We start from the raw sequence: 20,419 nt of genomic DNA on the forward strand, positions 1-20,419 counted from the left end.
GTTTATTTTCCATTGCTAAATAAGCAAATAATCAATTTTATCAAGAACATGTTTGTCAAAAATAAAATTATATTGACATTTAAATACAAATACATCACTTCCATTGTAGTCAAATTGTAATAAGACAGAGATATATTAAGTGTTAATATATGCAGTAGACCCACAAACTTTGGAGGCCATTGTCCTATTCAGACATCTATACTGTATTTAGTGTATTCATCGTTCTCTTTGTCACTAACAAATAAATGATTAGTAAATGAAGTTGATATTGATATTAACATAAAACAAATATTATAACGGACCATTTTGTCTGTAAAGTCAACGATAAACGTCAGTGTTCAGTGTTGATTTGGTGTTGTTGTAGGTATAACGTGCGATACGCGTGTTTTAGTGATTGTTTGCGCTTCTTAACGATGCGATCTTAGCGGGCAAAGTTATAATATTTGTCCGGTTATAATAATAAAATTATATAATAGATACCTACTGTAGGTAGCATGTGAGTATAAATTATTAAAATTAATATAATTATATTATTATCAGAGACGATCGATGTTCATAATAAAGTTTATGGAAAAAATAACTTCGATATTATTGAAGGTTAAATAAAACAATAAACGTGTCGCCTGTTTTTGTGAATTTGTTATCTTCTTATATATTTTTCATCGTGGGAATCTAAATGTGGTTATTTATGGATTAATGATCCATTAAAATGAACAGTTCTGTTCGTATTTCGTTTGTATATAACTTTTATTATTTATACATATGATACTATCGCTTTATTCAATATATCATTTGCATTTAAAATTATGTCAAATAGTATGTTAGGTACTTTAAATGGTGCTTGTATATCGTTTATAAACTAGTTGTCTTTCAGTGATCGGAATTCGGCCATAAACATTATTGAATGTTTGTAGTTATTTTGCAATAAATATAAAGCATTATGAGGGATCGCCTCTGCTCATCTTGGTACTTGAGCGCTCAGGTGGATGTCGAGAGTCGAGACATTTAAAATATTGCCTTCACAAAAAACAATATTTTAAGTCTGAAAATATTCCGCCTTTTAACAGTAACTTTCGTGTGCTATTCTAGTACTGATTTATGTTTTATTAAGGCATTTTTATATATTTTCGTCACTTAAGTATACAGTAAATAAAGCGAAAGTATCCTGAGAAATAGGTAACAAAATATTTTAAAAAATTCTGCATATCTAGATATATTTAGAGTCAATGTTACGAAAAAATCTTGTAGGGTCATGAACATGTTATGAGAAAAATAACCTCGACGACCTTTACGTACAGCTACACTATTAGTTTATGAATTAATATAAACAACCATAATGTAATGTCATCTCATGCTAGCTGTACCCAACTGGTACAGCTAGCACGTGATGTTACTCGAGTTCAATTTAAATTATATACACATATGATGAGTACAGAACCAATATAGCATCTCATTAACTAAATACCACAACAGTAAGCTAGATTAATTGATATGCTATTGCTATGTTTGTTCCTCAGGATTGTAGCGTGAAATTTTATAGCCCATAAATTGACTCAATAAACGGGCTATGTAATGTCTATGACAAAAACAATTTATTATTTAAATGTAACTGATAATTCCTGAGGTGAGCGCTTTCAATTATACAAAGTCTTCATTTATAAAGAAAAGCAATTGAAAATAGACTAAACTACCGATAGAATACTTACCTATATAACAGACGAAACAGAATTTCAAATAAAACTGTAATAAACATGTGTCGAAACGCCACCTAAAAATAGTAACATTAAATTGAATAAGGCTACAAGTAAATCTTACACGTTCACATATTTCTAATAGTTAATTACATTTTTGTTTTATTATTGGATTAAATTTGCAACAACGAACGTCGCGTCGGAACGTTGATTACTCTGGCGGTGCCGACCTTGTGCACATTCAACTAATAACGGCCTTTGTCAATGAAAGCGCACCCTCCGCCTTCCATTCCATTTCAGAACCCGTAATGATATTGATCGCATTACTCCGTGAGAAGAAACTTGGGAACATCTCAATATTTCACGTTTCTAATTAACGGGGCTTCCACAAACCGATAAAACTATCGCAACATATTATGAATAGCGAATGTAACTATTTTTTTTAAGAACAATGAATAATTTTGAATGCTTTTTAAGTAGAATATTATAAAAACTTTTATAATTAAATTAATAATTGATTGTTAAATTCAACAGTTTTAATTTTTTTATTTTATTTATCATATCAGGTAACTTTATATAATTTCGCGACTAAAACAAATATTACATTTGTGATTTTGTATTTTTTTTGAAGATTTACAAGAAACTGGTACATATTAATGTTGTTATTACAAAAGTCGACGATCAATAAAAAATAACTTTATTCAAGGAGGCTCCTACACGCACATTTGAATAATCAATTAACAATATTATTTAATAATCAAATGTAAACATATCCACCGGTTTCGAATGTAAATTCTACCGCGAATAACTGGCAACTTAATATGTACTCTTCTCACCCATCAAATTATTAATAAACATAAAAAAATTACATTTATAAATCGAAACGATTCTACACTTTAGTATACTAATATAATAAAGGACTGTTGTAAAAAAACGTTAAAGCAGCGAGGAATGCGAAAAGTGGAAGTTTTGTAGAGATTGAATTTTAAGATAGCAATCATAGCGAGGGTTGAAACGAACGAAAGTTTAATGTTTATTATCTGACGAAATAGATTTAACGTAAGTAAATCGATCTCGTCATTAGTCGTAACAGAAACAGAGCGTATTGATTTCATTCGCTACAATCATGTGATCAAAATTTTTTTTATTCGTTGCCTTTTGAAGTGTACTCTTAAAACGTCTTTTGATCATTAATATAACTATAGTTTAACGTTATCGGCTTTCGTATATTGATTCGACTTAAGTAGTTTCTTATACGGTGAACATCATATTTATTGTTCATAAATAAATTCATTTCGGAGCTTTTACCCCCGCGCTGTCCCGATGTGGGTGTACACATGGCAGATGTATTGCTATCCCGTCGTGCACTAGATGAATTTTAAACACAAATTAAGTACATGAAAACTTAATGGTTTGCCCCGATTTGAATCCGTAATCTTCTGTTAAGATTCACGTATTCTAGCTACTCCCCTCGCCCCCTTCACAAGCCCAGCTTTTTAGCTTCTCTGCAGGAACGGTTACTGCTGTTATTAAATAAACTGAAATATCGATGAACTTGTGAAGACCTAGTTTTTTCAATATAAGTCTCAAAGTTATTTCAATAGCTATAACATAAAAAAAAAAACATCTAAACGACTTTATTTTTGAATTTAATACCTTGCTCTAGGAAAGATGAATTGAATTTGCAAAGTCGGAATGTTGGTGATACTTTATCTTTACTTCTCGTATTTATATTCTTTTTTTTTTTATGTTAGAGGTGGCAAACGAGCAGGAGGCTCACCTGATGGAAAGTGACTACCACCGCCCATGGACATCTGTAACACCGTATTATTATTATTATTCTTTTCGTCACATTGTATATCAATATAATTAATATAATATGGAAACATAAAAGGTAGTTTAAAAATTAAGGTGTTGTATTGTATGGTTGATAGCAACAAACTATCATCGTACCTATATATGTATATATAATTCGAAGTGTTAAATGTCATATTACAAAAAGTTATTAGTTATATTTACGTACAATTGTAATTGAAAACCAGGAAAAGATAGAGTAAGTAAGACTGTAAAATATGGCAATAATTAACTGAGGATATGATTATAGAAGCACGGAAGGAGAAACACCCATTGCGCCGAACACAACTTAATCAAATAAGAACAAGCGACTCATAGAATGCAAACAGATACCATCTGTCAACAAGCAATCTTAAATGATATTATTGAATATAGTTAATAGTACATAAGAGAATACACACACATCATTATTTGATTACAATATTGCTTTAGGTATATGTGTGTAATCGTCGTTTATCGGGGTTTTGAGTAGAGCTGCTGATAAGTAGTCGGGTGACAACTGTGCGCAGTGCTGCTCATTGTCAGACAAACACGTGTCTGTTTCGCACGCGCTTGTACTCCGCGTGTTTGAACAATATTCATAAGTTGAGATAAATTAGTATGCATTTTAATATTACTAGATATTTCTCATGTTTTCTCCTCGTGAAATTAGCTCATAAATAATCATTTTTATAGGAAAATGTTCGTATTATATCAACAATAATTACACCCAGCGTTGATCTTTATCGTAGCGATACAATAGCGTACTGCGGTAACAGACATTAGTTGGTAAATATATGCACAATAAAATAGTGGTGATACTAATAAAACCATTCCTTAAATACACGTTGTTCAATTGGAAGTTGAGTCACACTTAATTAAAATTTAAACAATATTTAAATTAATGTAAAGTGTAAACAATAAAATTTATGTTATGTTTTATTTAAACCATTTAAGTGCTAAGTAAATTAATAAAACTAAAGCTTAATTGTTATAGATTTGGATCATGTCTCCGATAAATGAAGACGGCTTAGAGCCTCCACATATAGATGTTTTGGACGGCGGATTCTCCACGCAACTTTCTTGTCACGTAGGTCACGTCATTGACGGTGACCCTCTTTGGAGCGCCCGCTTCTTGCATACACACCCCAACGAGGTCGTGAATACTCATCTTGACTTCCTTAGAGGTGACCGTTTTAAATATTGCATGGTAAATAAAGCAATTATTAATGTTTTTTTTATTACTATGACCTCTCTGCGATATATCTTTGTTATTTACGTATATTTTTATCTAAAAACAAATGTCATCGGTACGTTGAGGTCGCAATCGCTTTGTAAAGTCTAACAATTTATTTTATATATTTTATTGGCTCGGTAAAAGTATGACGTGGCCAAGAAAAATTGCGTTGTTTATGTCTCGTAAATGAAGTGAAATGTGTCGTTGAAACCAAAACAATGATAAATAAAATAGGTACATTTTGTTAGTATAAGAAAAAAAGTTAAGCGTATCACTTCAATTATACATTCTCTTCTAGCAAAAGAAAACAAAATACCTATAGGTTTGTTTTGTTGTTTCCAAAGTATTTCTAAATACTTTGTTCATAAAAAATAACGAATTATAAATAATATATTAATAACCCTATTTATTAAGCCATTTAAAGAGCTATTTTAAAAATATACAAGTTTAAAATACACATTGTAGATATAAACAGAAAATTTTGATGTAGTTTCTATTTTACAAGCCTCTGAATTATTTATTATAATTCGTTACACGCTTTATATGGGTATGGTGTTTATTGTGGGTGTACCACTAATACCTTGAATACCTATTGTAGTGTTATTTTTCTAATGGCAAAATTATACGAGAAACTTGTACGTGTGTTCTATAATGGTGGATTTTGTTTGCGTATATCTCAGTTGTTGGCTAATAATAAAGCCATTCACAGTCCATTGTTTTGTTAAAATTTAATCAAATTAAAATATTTTCTATTATATTCAGATTTAATTATTTGTTAAGCTACCAGCGGTTCGAAATCTAGATTCTATCGAGAAGTACCGACAAGAAACATTTATAAACTTTTTCTTAAATGAAAGTGTATAGTATATAAAATATAAGTATATATATATTATAAAATGTTTTGAGTGATATGTCTTATCTATTAATGTTTTTTTTTATTCAAATTATTTTTTTGATTAGCGAAGTTAAAAATATCTGCAAAAAGTAATTATAGAATGAAGAGTCGGAAATTTGGTATTTAAAAATATAATCTTATTAAGAGTATGGTGTTAAATACACATTTATTACTTCAAAGTGATAAAATTATTCCTCGTTACGTACTTAATGGAATCAAATTTTAGATTCAATATATCACCGCTCTCACGTCTGTCTTCTAATTCGGTTAGTCTCATTCAGCAAGGCTTCTGAAGTACAAAGTAATTGCGTTGTTCCCTGTTACAAAGGCGCTGTGCGAATGAATATCTAGACACATTACACAAGCTCGCTGTTGAATACACATACACATAGGCCCAAGTGATCTGTAAGTACGTAGACACATACGTGCATGGCTGTTTTGACGAATTACACGTTAGGTCGCTTTTAGCTTGTCATTTCCTTGCATCAGAGGGTGAGAGTGCGACCCCGTCTCGTGTCATCGTCCTATGAAAGCGCTTTTCTTCGCCACAAAACGGACCGTTTCTTTTCATAAGGAAAAGCTGAAAAGTGTCTGCAAGCAAATAACTCCCTGGAGGCGAAAAGCCTACTGCCTTGCTTTACCGCCCGCCTCTGTTGGGGAAATGATACGAATAAATATAAAAAATGTCACCGTTCATTGTGGAAATATTATTACATCGCTGAATGTTAAAACAGTTATTGATGTAAGCGATCTTAGGACAAGAAAAGAGACATTAAATTTAGTTATTTTATACTTAAGAATTCAAGTTAAAATTGCTATTTGAGGAAATTATTAATCGTACTGTTTAATTATGATTGCGGCTATGTAGGTTACCAAGAGTAAACGCCACTGTTGTCTGTTCGTAAATATACCTAGTAAATGTCTTACATTTGCATAGCAGAAGAGAAACAAGGCGCAAGTACCTAGCCGCGTTTTATAGTAGGTGATCGTCGTTGCTTTAACGCCGAATACATGACGCCAGCGTCATTAATCACCTTGTCTCTCTAATACGTTTCCATTCGGAGCCCGTCTACTGTTTATTACAAAATTAATTTCTTCAACCCAACAAATATTGTATTTTCAGTCATGGTTCTTACTAAACTAAAGGATCGTGTTGCGTTACTAAGTTTTAATAACATTAATTGTTTACGTCTCCAAACCGAACCCTTCTCCTCGTTAATAATAGTAAATGAGTCAAAAGTTTAATTATTGAATTAGTTTATTATACAAATTACACTGTAGTGAAGTTCATCAGAAAATATGACGGAATGAAATGAAGTTACTAATTAAATTAGTTTCGTTAAAAATTTCCTACATTATGGAAGTGGATGTGACTGCACTTTTTGGTCTTGTAACTAGCGTATATGGTTGCAGATCTCGAGGTCATAAGTTCAAATACCAATTTTATTGAATTTTAATAAAATTGGTATTTCAACATTTTATTGAGTTTTTGTGGTAAGATTTCGCACTAGCCGGCAAGAGGTTGGATGTTGCCAGTTTTTATACTCTCGTACTTTGAAAAGCACCTAAGCGTTGGTCTTGCGCTCAATTATGTCTTGTATCAATGACTTCCTTCTCATCTATGAGGCAAGAGAAAAAAGAGTGAACCTGTATTTGTGCACTATAGTATTTCCTGTGTTGTGGATATTATCAAATACTGGAAATGTGTTTTTAAGTGTATTTTTATTTTGCAGCTGGTGCAGATTTAATTATTACGAATACGTATCAAGCGTCAGTTGATGGCTTTGTTGAACACTTGGACGTGACGCCTGAGCAAGGATATGAGCTCATCGTCCGCGCCGTAGACCTCGCCAAACAAGCGAGAACCTTATATCTAGAAGAATATCAGGATTATATTCAAAACGGTAAATACTATCACTATTTAAGTAGGTACTTCTCATCTTAAATAAAATTTTCAAAGTCATAAAATTCTTAACCTTCGTATGAGTAATTAATACAAAACAATAGTCAACTGTTCGTTTGACATAAAATAATAATTTATTTCCTCTTATTTACATTCATACTTAGCTTTATTCTTTTTTATAAATATTTCAGTAAATCACGTGACCCAAAAAAAACCTACTCATAAAATAATAAAGTCCTTTGCATTTTGGTATTAACGAAACGGGTTCGTGTCCCACAAGGGACGGGTGCAAGCACGCATTAATTACACTACGTGAGGGCTTAAAGTAATTATAAGCATAGAAAATGAGCTGTCAGCGATGATCTTATTACGTTATTTTTTTATATAGAACACATTCCACTAGTTGTGGGATCAGTGGGACCATACGGGGCTCATCTGCACGACGGATCAGAATACGACGGCAGTTATGCAGATACAACATCCGTTCAGGTAGGCATAGCTTTCGCTTAATCTAGTGCTCTTAATCCCAATAGACAAATAGGCCATGAATATAGAGAACACCGACCACTACATATATATTTAATGATAAATAGACTTCAATGTTAATCAAGTCTTTGTCTGTTTCTATTTATGTCTCGCCGGGCACTTTTAGACGGTCAGGTCGACCGATCGATTTTGCATTAAAGCTTTTCTTTTGACAAAGGCTATAAAACTTGAACATGAAATTTTTAGTGTTTCTATAAAATTTTCTATACTATATATTATATTATATTGCCACTAAATTATATGGTATACTTAAACCGTTTTCCTAACGAAATACCTTGGAGTAGGTAATAACAGTGAATCATTTTTGAATCTAAAATCTTCAAGTTCCGAAAAGCGTAGGTTAAAATTACAATATATATTATTGTCCGGATATATTACTCTGTATTATCTGGTGGTAGATCTTTGGATACAATCCTCTAGTGATGGGTGAGTGAGAGAGCCAGTATAATTACAGTTCTGAAGGATATAAGTAAGTAAACTGTAAAGTATGATCTTAACTAACTGATATTTAATTTTGTTTTTATATTTCAATTCAATTAAATAGGACATAATCATAATTCTTTATCCTCTTGGTGGTAGGGCTTTGTGCAAGTCCTACTGGGTAGTTACCACCATTCACTCATCACATATTCTACCGCCAAACAACACTACTTAAAATTATTGCGTTCCGGTTTAAAGGTGAATTAGTAAGTCAGTGTAAATACAGGCTCAAGAAAGAATACATCTTTCATCTCAAGGTTGAAAGGCTATTATATATTTATTTCAATACCGATGGACAGTAGTGTTGTATAACATATCTACACATAGATATTGTTTGCTTTTATTTAACACTAGTTACGTTAAGTATTCTAATACAACAAAAATATTGATACGTTATTTAAGTGACAATTTATATGACTAAATATTCCGAGCATCGTGACATTTCATTTATCAGTAACCGTGTCACTATAATACTATATAATTATATACGAGTATCATTGCTCTTATTTTATCTGCTCACGTAAATATGTACATACATAAACATTATCATCATGTTAGGTATAATCACTCCTTTTACGTTTAATAAAGTATGAAAATATTTTACCGAAATGTGGATTATTATATTCCTACAGAACCCTCTGGCTAGATGAATTCCAATACAGCGAAGTAAAGGTTAAAAGCGTCGGCTAAATCGTAAAGAGGGTCGTAAAGTTGCCGGCAAATTAAAATTTACATCGGCTATATGAAAACTCCCTTTCCATTTCTATCGTCTTTTTTCTCTCGACCGATATTTGACTCGGGTGGACGGTTAATTAATTAAAATTTAAATAATAGAAATAAATGTAATATTCACTTTTTGTAATTGTTATTATTAGTAAATTATATTCGTATATATCGGCAGATTTTTAAAAGATTTTTTTTACTAAATGGTGCATTTGATACGACCCAAGAGTCTGATTCTGTTTTTGAAAAGTTTTCTTTACTTGTGTATGTAGGTGTCTTTGCTTTGGGTGTGTGTGTGTTTATCTTGAGAACAAATTACAATTTCAACTGAAAACTTATTTCATTCGACGCGTAATAGCATAATGAACACCTTATTACGTTTTTATTAAATTGGTTTCAGCAATGTTTTAACAAGTTTAGCAAGGGTGTTCTCTTGTTTCCAACATATACATATAGTACATAAAACTTATACATATACAAATACTTCTTGTATTTGTGCCCGATTTATTCGGATACAAAGCGACAATTTTTATGATTCTTTCATTTGAATATGTATATTAATGGGAAGCCTTTAATATATTAAAATTACTTAGATACTAATCATAAACCAAAACATATATGAAATTGTGTTTAAATTTTCGAATATTTAATGAAAATAGTACAAAACCAAAACTGCGTAAAAAGTAGATGTACATAAAGAGATCAGATCAAAGATAGTAAAGACTTGTTTAAAAAAATGACAAAAAATAATATTTGAAATATGGCGACCATATAAACATTTCGAGGAACCAAACATTAGCGTGATTTCGATATTTACTTTTATCATACAAAATGTATACAAAAAAAGTATTACATTCCAGTATGACAGTATATGAATGTTCTATCTAGAGGGTCAAATGATCCGTTGATAGCATGGGCAGGTCAACCGCAGTAGTACAACATTATATTTAAAAAAAAATGTAGGCTTAGTACTTTAGAGGAGTTTAGGTACTAGTACCTACACCGTGACGAGTTGACTTAAATTTAAATCGAATTAGTTCGGTTGTATAAATCATTGTAGTATGTAAACAATTAAGTCATTATATTTCTATCATATTTCCTCTTATAACCTGGGTCCTTATTCCTGGTTTCCTCTTATGAACGAGACTGGAAGAGAAGTCTTGCACGGCACGGCGAGGGCGGCTAGTGCAGTTCATTCTCCCTGACTGTACTGGCCGTTTTCGTGTTTGGACTCCAATTCCACTTACCATCAGGTGGAGTGGAGTCACATGCCTTGCCTGCATTACATTTACATACATATTATAAAAATAAATAAAATAAAAATAGCGTTTATTCTACCACAAGACATGCTCACAATATTAAAATTATATTATATCCAGTATATATATTTCCATTTTATTTAATATCAATTTCATTAATTTAATTTCATATATATATATACATTTTTTAAACATACATATTATAAAACTTTAAATGCAAAGGGTAGAGATATTCTGTTTAAATAAATCGAAACTCAATGAAACTGAATGCGGTACGCGATGTCTGAAAATAATACGTGACGTTGACTAAAATAATTGTGATATTTCAAGTATTGACGCATCAACATAGTGTATCATTGTAAGTCGATTTTCAACATTTCGAGAGTTATGTGTGCATGTACATATGTATTTCATATCAATATATACATATATATAATTTACGATCGTTTTTGTTTGCGTTCGCGTACCGTTCATCCGAATGAATTAAATTGTGTAGTTGTTGTTGGCACTAACTTGACTATTTCTATTATAGTATCATCAATGTAAATTTTATGTTTGCGACTTGTATCAGATAATTGTTTATAAGAAAAATACATTCTAAATACTAACAAATACAAATTACACTATAAAAACTATCGAGTATATAAGTTCTATAACTGATATAAAATATACCAACGCTAGTAAATAACCGTCGAAGATTTATAGATTTATTTACTAGACCTCGTAAATTTACGTATAAACTTGTATTGATACTACAGTGACAGTCCATGTTTCAAAGAGAATTACATATTAAAATCCTTAGTAAGCGAGTCTACAGCACCTTTATATGTGTATAGATATATATCTATTCCAATATGAACGAAATTTCAATTCTGTAGAGTGAATTCGATGAGACGAATTCGTATTTTAATTAACGAGCGACACTGATTTAAGGCATGTAATCAGTAATCAACGTTAATGTATTAACCGCGTTCATTTTATTAATGTCACTGCCATTATTCCGGGATTTGTTTGTAAGTTTGACTACAATTTTATTTGTAATTGTTGAAATGTATTTATTTCGTAATAATAAATAGGCTTTTTTTTCCTTATTTGCTCTTAGAAATCAATGTTCAAAATTGGATTACTTTTCGCTATACATTTGTAATTTTGTTGTCGAATTTTGTATAGCAACATTTAAATCAAGTTTCAAATATTTCCGTCTAGTAGATTATGAGAAAATAGTCTATGACAGAGAGATAAGCAAGGGAATAATCCTATAAGGGTTTGTCTTATATCATCGTATGTACGAAACCTTGTAAATTACATTGTGTACTTACTGCAAAATTATAAAAAGTCTAAAGATCCAAAAATCCAGCCCATTAACAATAGCTGATCATTAATACGAAGCTAAGATGCTTAACTTACAACCATATAATAAAACTATGTCGGAGGTAATTAAGAGAGATTTCCTACAACTAGAAATATATATAACTCTTACACTAGCAATAGTGATAATAGACTGTCCTCCTGCAATGAACCCAATAAGCTGCCGCTATTTCCTCTCTGAAAAGGGAAATTCAGTCTTTGAGCTAGGTAAGCACCAGCTCTTGGATTACAAAAAGTGTGAACAGTCTCGCAGATAAGTCTTTTGAATATTTTTTCTATCCAAAGACCACAGACCAAGCGTTTCAAAAGCCATCAACCTAAATTGATATCCTTTAAATTATAATGTTTAGAATTATTTTTTTATTTAAACGAACAAATCTCCACAAAGGTGTCAGTCTTTTTGGTGTTTATCTCTATTATTTCGATTCGCTTAATTATTTATATGTCTATAGGTTTTTGCACAATATACTAAGTATTTAAGGCGCTTCAGTAGTAACATATATTAATTTATGAACTAAAATGATTCAATGTTTTCATTTTGTTAATCAAACGCGTTGCAAATGGGACGACCACGCTTTGACATAGCTGCGTTATTGGAAGAACTAGGTTAGCGCACTGCTGTATCTAGATATGAAATTCTAAGCGATATAAAAGAAATAACCTGGAATAGATCTACAATCAAAATAAATGTAGAAAACAAATGTTACATTCATATTATTCATAGTATTTTATCAAAAGCATAGTTGAATAGCAATTCGCCTTAACTATAAGTACTGACGAATTATTTTGGTAATTGAAACCGATTAATTTAAATTATATTGTGTATTATTTCTATTTAGCATTGTGGTTTGTTTTAGGCAGGTTTGATGGTCAAAAATCTTTTATCTAGTTTGAAAGACTATTTCAATTAAATATCAAAACATCAATCGTATTCTTCTAATAAAAGTAAACTAGCTATTTAAAAACGGCGATTATTTTAAGATATACCAATTATTTTTTTTAAAAATATAAGTGTTTAAGATAATCTAACATAGACATACATTGCATACTTTTACTTACTTTTTTTTTATTATACACTTATTGATTACATGAAATAATTGACCTACAGATTATTACGTCATTGTAATATAGTATATATCTATTTAGCTAATAAGTAATAATTGTATTAATTTATCTTCTAATATAGTCTGAAAGAGAGCTATCGGCCTTACGTATATTGAAAGCATAATATAATTTCATATAAGTACCTATTTTGCTCTATCTCATTACTCTCGTAATCATATTTACACTCGTCTTACTTTTCAAGTAAGCGTATCAAGCCATGTCAATGTGTTAAAATACCAAATTACAACATCAATCCTTTTATGTCTAACTAATTATATACGTGGTTTATGAACTGGGCTTTTGCGAACGTAATATCTACTTACCAGATAAAAGCTACTAAATATAAATATTATTTAGCTATTAAATATGTTCTAGATTGTTCGAATTCTAAAAATTTGGCAACTGAAATTAAATTATTTTTTTAATAAAAACGTACAGTTTATTTGCTTGCATCTTATAAATAAATAGACGTGTTTAATCCCTAATTAACTTTGTACATATTTGGTAATGCTGAAATACGTTTTATAAATAAATTGAACTGACTTTTAAATTATTGATTTGATGATTTTTATAAGTAAGATTGAAGAAGTAAGGTAAGAATATTTTGCAAATGTAATATTATAAGTTTTTCTAAACATTTTACAGACAATGCGGGAATGGCATAGACCCCGAATTCAGGCCCTGGTGGAAGCAGGAGTTGATTTATTGGCGCTAGAGACGATACCGTGTCAGGAAGAAGCGGAAATGTTATGTGACTTGTTACGGGAATTCACTCCTATCAAAGCTTGGTTGGCTTTTAGCTGCAAGGTAAGCTTATATTAATAGCTTGAATACTCGACTTTATTAACATAGAATAAGGATGATATTAGGAATTACATTGAAGTTTAACAAATGAATTAATAAATAAGGATTTTTAACATACTGATTTGCATCTAATACCGCGCTTAGTCGATTCAATTTCAGTCTATCAAGTACTAAATTGGGAGCGAATTGAACCCTCTGACTTTCAATTAGAACTCGATTCAGCTTTCCTTCTGTTAGGAATATAACAATAAGTAAAACTGTCTATGTCTAAATCTCATTGTCCGCGATTAGTTAATGATTTTTTTTATTTGTTATCGATTCCACCCGTTTGTCTGTACCTGAGTCATGATGTCGATATTCGTAATATGCGGTAATCAAGAATGTTAAATTTTAGCACGGTTTCGTATTTTATAATAATTAAAATGATCCATAACATTCATAGTATAATACATTTTAAACACTCAAATTCTTTTTTAATTCATCACGTATTTACTTGTCTAGATATATATATTAAAATAACGTCAATGTTCCTTCGTAAGCTACTAATCTAGAGGATGCAAGTCGGCTCACGTTGAATATGAAGATCACGTTGAGATGAGTATCTCTTGATAATACAAACTGTTAATTACTTTTACAGCTAACTCCTTACTAAATATCAATAAATCTGTGATGAAATAAATTTCTTGTGACGTTTGATTTCCGAATTATGTGGACTTTCGGAAACGTACTTTTTTTAATTTACTAAATACCTAATTTTATATGTTATACAAACCAATCGCCAAAGGTGTAAATTGTAAGCATAAACAAATAAAAATCAAATAATAGTAAGTATCTATTTAAAAAAATGATATAATTCATTAATATATTGCTTATATATTTATTTTTACTTTTTAACTAAGTCTACGTTTTATGCTGGATTAGTTAGGTGACAATAACCCCAGAGGTCATCTCCATTTATACGGTTTGGTAATATTTTTCTATGGATCTAAATTATATACATATAATGTATATTAATTAAAAAAAATAAACATAAAAATGAAGTTGCAGCTAAATACATATAGTTGTCTAAGCTTATACGAATACATAAAAAAAGTGTTAAAAAAAGTAAAATAGATTTACCTTGTAGCCAAATAATAAAAAAATGAAATTGAAAAATGTCCTATTAAATTCGATTTTTAAAATTTGAATAAAAAATTATCTTAAAAAAAAGTTTCTGATCGTATAGTTTGTTATTATCTATGCGCACGCATCGTTCATCCGATTGAGTTAAAGCTGTTTAGATGATGTTGGCAGTTTCGTTAAGATTTCTGGCGTAGTACCATCGACGTACAATAGGAGGCGCACGAGTTGTATTTGAACATTTGTTTAAGAAACATTGTAATACATGCGGGCATTAGCTAGTAGGTATTTAATATAATTATGTTTATCAATACTAGTTTGTCATTGTGTTGACTTTAATTAAGACTTTTTATCATAAACAAAGAGATTAGCGTTTATAAACATGTTAATTACGTGATAAGTGTAAGGTCAAAGATACAAGACAGGTCTGGACAATTTTTTATATTATAAACCCGTCCAACATTTATAATACCTTATATAACTATTATAACTGGAGGACGGGTTTGGGTAAATTTGAGTCGCTTCTTTTCGGGAAAAATCATGAACACCCATTTAATTACAATCAAAATAGTTTTGATAAATTCAAATTAATTATAAATCTTTAAAATATGCAACTTACCGACTTGCATGCCTAATAGACATTGACAAAAAACAAGCTACTAATAAAATTTATGGATAATATGTTTAAAATGGATGGATTGATATTTATTATCTGTGGGTCTTTCATCTTAAAACCTAATTATAGATTTTGTGAATGAAAATGTTTACCGTACCCAGTACAGCTGTCTCGTAATTTCCATATTACTTGGCTTATTTTGAGATATGCTTAATCCCAAACTATAAGAATTTAATATAACCAAAAACCAAAACCAACTAATAATTATTTCCATAAGAGAAAATGCCAAAAATTTCATCATTAATTTATTAAATTTAACCGATTTATTAAATTAAAAAGTTGATGTTTATTCCAAAATCACCATTCTCTACGTTAATTGTAATATATATAGGTACTCACATCATTTAATTTTACGTGACAAAGAACAGTGGCTAATTTTAAAACGTTTTTCTGTATATACTTACACTAATCGATGCTCTTGATACTGTGGAAAAATCTAATAATATCATAGGAAGTCGCCCATGGCCGCTTTTTATAAATACCTTTGAGTTCTACGTTCGTTCAATCAATCCTAAGCCATCAAAAATAGGAAAGACTTTAAAATAACACGTTTAGAAAAATTAAACACAATAAATTAAATTAGCTAAATATCTTATGTAAGAGCAATATATATTCGTAATCTCGCAAGTTATTCATAAACCATTATAAAATTGTATGAGAATTATTTAACCTTCCTCAGGTTAAATAATTCTTTAACAAGTATATACAAATGAAAAATAAAAATAACTACTGCACAATCATGACTGGCGTGGAGTGGTAGCTATAATGCTAGCCGCGTTTCTCAGTTGAATCACAATTCCGATTCTTTGGGCGAAAAATGAACGAACTCTTGTCACCAGAGGAGGCAATAAGACGGCGTGATATAAGTTTTTGTCATATTAATGGTAGTTTTTTAAAAGCAAACGGTACAAAATATAATATGGAATATAATGAATATCTATTGCCGTAGTTTGTCACTTCAACAATTGTATTTGTTAATAAATATTTATGCTAAAAATGTATTATGATAATAAATTGTAAACACTAAATTAATATCATTATAATTTTAATTATAGAATCATCGTAACACTTACGGTTTGAAATTACGTAAAAATCGTGATATATTCAATTGATGGTAATAAAAAATCATCAAAATCATGTTGCTATAATACTAGCTTTTATAAATTTGTTATTTAAGTAATTAATGGCTAGGAATTTGAATATTAGAAAGTATTAAAATTTTCATTGTAGAAGTTTCATTGTCTCTGATTAGATGGGTCTATGCCGAATGTGTCATAATAATTACGAATATAACGAATAAATAGTTGATTACGATTATTAACTTTGTGGTAATAATACTTTTTTCTTTCGCAGACTATTTTATACAACCAAATACATACAAATGATACTGTATTTGTTCTGTACGACATAACATTTCTTTTTTATTACAGGATAACCAAAGCATCGCACACGGAGAGAGCTTCCAAAAAGTAGCAAAAAAATGCTGGGAAGCAAATCCGGATCAGCTAGTTGCTGTGGGAGTGAACTGCTGCGCGCCATCGTTTGTGTCGAGTCTCCTAAAAGGGATCAACGACGATCGACCACATGCCCCTATTCCGCTAATCGTTTATCCGAATTCAGGCGAAAAATACAACCCTCAAATTGGGTACGATAATTTTCAAATTGTGTTTAATTTGTTTTGATATTTATATATTTATTTAGTGACTGTTTATACATCTCAACAGGAGTATAATCAGTTATATAAACATTAATATAACATTCTATATCATATTTTCGTAAATGATTTGACAAAGGATGATTCAAACATATCCTACAAGTAGTTTTTGAAGTAGATTTACGGTAATTTAACTGATTTAAATTGATTAGATTTCTTATAAATTGCCAAATTAAAACATGCAATCAAATAAAATTCATGCAATGAAAGCATATTTTTTACTACATATAGAATATTTTCTGCAATTGTCTTAAACTAGCAACTCTAAAGAGAACTATTTCGTCGCGCGGCTGAAAGCGCTCACTGTTGATTATTGTAGCTAGCACTAGCGATTTAGTCGCCATTGTCTTTATATTGTGATATAAACGTATTTTATATCAAAGTACAAAGCATAAAGTTTTTATTGTAGTCCTTAAATTTATAACATCTGTTTTAGATGGATCGACCGTGATAAATGTGAACCCGTAGAAGTGTTCATCCAAGAATGGTTAGATCTCGGAGTGCGGTACGTCGGGGGATGTTGTCGCACGTACGCCGCAGATGTGTCGCGCATTCGCAACCAGGTGCACTGCTGGCGTGACCGCTGGCGGTTCCAGCATAAATATGATGCAAACACGTCGCCAAATGCCAATTGAACTTTACATTTTGATAAATTCTGGACGAAAGCGATGAGATGTTTTAATACGGACGCTAATAATAATTATATTCAATCGCTATTTCGTATATATCATGACTATTAAAATGTACAAATTTTTTGTTTATTTCGTTCGTAGATATTTAAAATATATTTGTACGAATAAAACATGTGAAAACTTAACTTTATTTATATTGTAAAGTTTTTTTTGTCGAGTAAATAACTACAAACAATACTAATAAGACTATTTAAGATGTTAATTTGTCGATACTGAGGAATTGATTTGTAAATATTTATATTTTAATTAATATACATACATTAAAATATTATGATTGTTTTATTGGTGCTTTCTCTATTTTTGAAGAAATAGAAAACTAAACTTAGTAGCTTTTGTTTTTCTTCAAAAATGGAGAAAGCTATATGAAATATAGATCTGTTAATAAACATCTAAAATATTTCATTTACTAAAAAAGTATTTTATTAAGGCGGTATTTTTACATTACAAGATCTAGGTATCAAAAGACAGTAAAGAAAAATATGAATAACATTTATACTCGTGAAAAAGTCGAGCGAACAGCGATAAGACAAACAATAATGTAGAACCGAGCTGACATGTAGACGACGGTCGACATTCGGATGTAACCTGTGTACATATAACAAATATTTATCCCCAGTTGATTCCACATACTCTTCGGTTATTACATTTTTATACAATACATAAATAAAATAATACGAATACCTATCGAATCACATTATTCAAATATTACTCAGAGGTATTTATGAACGTTCAGATATTTACCTCGAAGCTAAAATACATCGTAAATATATAATTTTGAAATATTCAGAAATTAATCTCAGCAAATACCTTTCTAAAGCGCTATTAATGTAGCATCTTTGTCAAGTTACTTTTTTTTTAAACGGTTTTAAAAATATTTTGATACTATTTTAAAATGCTTGTTAAGTACCTACTAGTAATATTTTATTCAGAACGATGTACAGTTCCTTTCAAACTAAACATAATAGTTTAAATTATACAATCAGTTGTTTTGTCGATGGTCGTAATTTAATTTTGGCGGGAGGCTGAGAGCCGTCAGTAAATTGAAATTTAAAATATCAACATTTGCTGTTCCCAATACACCGCATCCAGTCGGACGACGCGATCGACCCAAATTTTCATCGTTATGAAAGCAATAAAACCATCTATTTATTTTGATGTTTTTCAACAGAAGTTGAAAATGGAGAATCAGTAATTGAAGTAAGTGAAAATCACAAAAAAAGAGTTCTGTTTTAACGTTTCGTCTGACTATATTAAACTTTAATATTAATAAGTAGGTACTGCAAATATCTATATTTATTTTATAGAAGATGAACTTTTTCTTTATGGTACGAATAAATTTTAATTTATGCGTACATAAAACACCTGTAAATCTTCAGTAAAGTTAATTTCGCTTTGATTAGTGAGTATAAAGTACGTGAGGAGTACTAGAGACTTAATTACTCGAAGCGTCGTAGTACCTAGTATGTTTAAGAGGAATTTTTAATACATACCTATTTTTTTAATTGATATTTAATTTATTTAGAAGAATTTTATGTAGATTCGGAAATAAGTCTGACTCTTCGAGGCAATGTTCGTAGTGAGTGATATTTCATATTTAATTTGAAATCTATATAGTTATAATCAATAATAATTTGCATTACACTGGGTTTGATTCGTAATAAATTTGCATGACTCTTAACTTATAGACGTTGGGTAGCGGCTTTTTAGTACAACAATGATTAACTAATGACCCCCTAAGCAACATTTGTAGATGAAGCTTAATATTTGTAGTATTACCGTTTACCTAACCCAAGTATCTAGACAAATTACATGTAAGTACTAAGGGATTGGTTTGTACAAAATATTGAAAAAAAGTATAGATAGGATATGTCACGTGATCTAAGATTGTCGGGTGAAAGGCGATAGAAATCATTTCGACTCAAATCGAATGCCTTTGTCCAAACCCGCATTATACCGATACACCTCATTCAAAGTGCTGTTCAGATTGATAGTCAAGAACAACAAAGGAAGTAAGAACATAGATGTCTTATACTTGGTTTTGTTTTGAGAATACAAGTAATTACAAAATACCATACAATGAGTTTGACCATTTACTGTGGCACTTGGACTTGTTAAAATTTGTGGGCTTGTTTAAATGCCTACGGTTAAAAATATATATCATATCTACTCATACATAGCGCGTCCATTCGCATAGGTATATGTTATATATTATTTATTTTATTATATTGATGTCATTCTTATTTTTATGTTAAAAGATATTTTAATCTAATTGATTAAAAGTTTACGCTACAATAATATAAAACTTTATTATACTTACATTTATTTAAGAAAAAATCTTATACAATTTTACCTGTATTTTTCAATATTTTCTTTTG

At 30.3% G+C, this 20,419-nt stretch overlaps 1 protein-coding gene across 2 annotated transcripts; it reads left to right on the plus strand.

The window, feature by feature from the left end:
* The first annotated feature begins 332 nt into the window (after nucleotides 1-332).
* On the plus strand, nucleotides 333-18,302 carry LOC113394513 (uncharacterized). Of its 2 annotated transcripts, none has more exons than XM_026631849.2 (7): nucleotides 333-496; nucleotides 4,522-4,711; nucleotides 7,390-7,560; nucleotides 7,948-8,048; nucleotides 13,685-13,846; nucleotides 17,069-17,283; nucleotides 17,789-18,302. In XM_026631849.2, exons 2-7 carry the CDS (start codon nucleotides 4,531-4,533, stop codon nucleotides 17,985-17,987), a joined length of 1,029 nt encoding a protein of 342 aa, XP_026487634.1. In that variant the 5' UTR covers nucleotides 333-496; nucleotides 4,522-4,530; the 3' UTR covers nucleotides 17,988-18,302. The 2 variants fall into 2 exon arrangements, with proteins under 2 accessions (XP_026487634.1, XP_026487635.1); XM_026631850.2 differs by lacking the exon at nucleotides 333-496 and adding an exon at nucleotides 4,055-4,313.
* The last annotated feature ends 2,117 nt before the right edge of the window (nucleotides 18,303-20,419 follow it).

The sequence above is a fragment of the Vanessa tameamea genome, chromosome 4, assembly GCF_037043105.1.
Source record: "Vanessa tameamea isolate UH-Manoa-2023 chromosome 4, ilVanTame1 primary haplotype, whole genome shotgun sequence".
Classification (NCBI taxonomy): Eukaryota; Metazoa; Arthropoda; class Insecta; order Lepidoptera; family Nymphalidae; genus Vanessa; species Vanessa tameamea.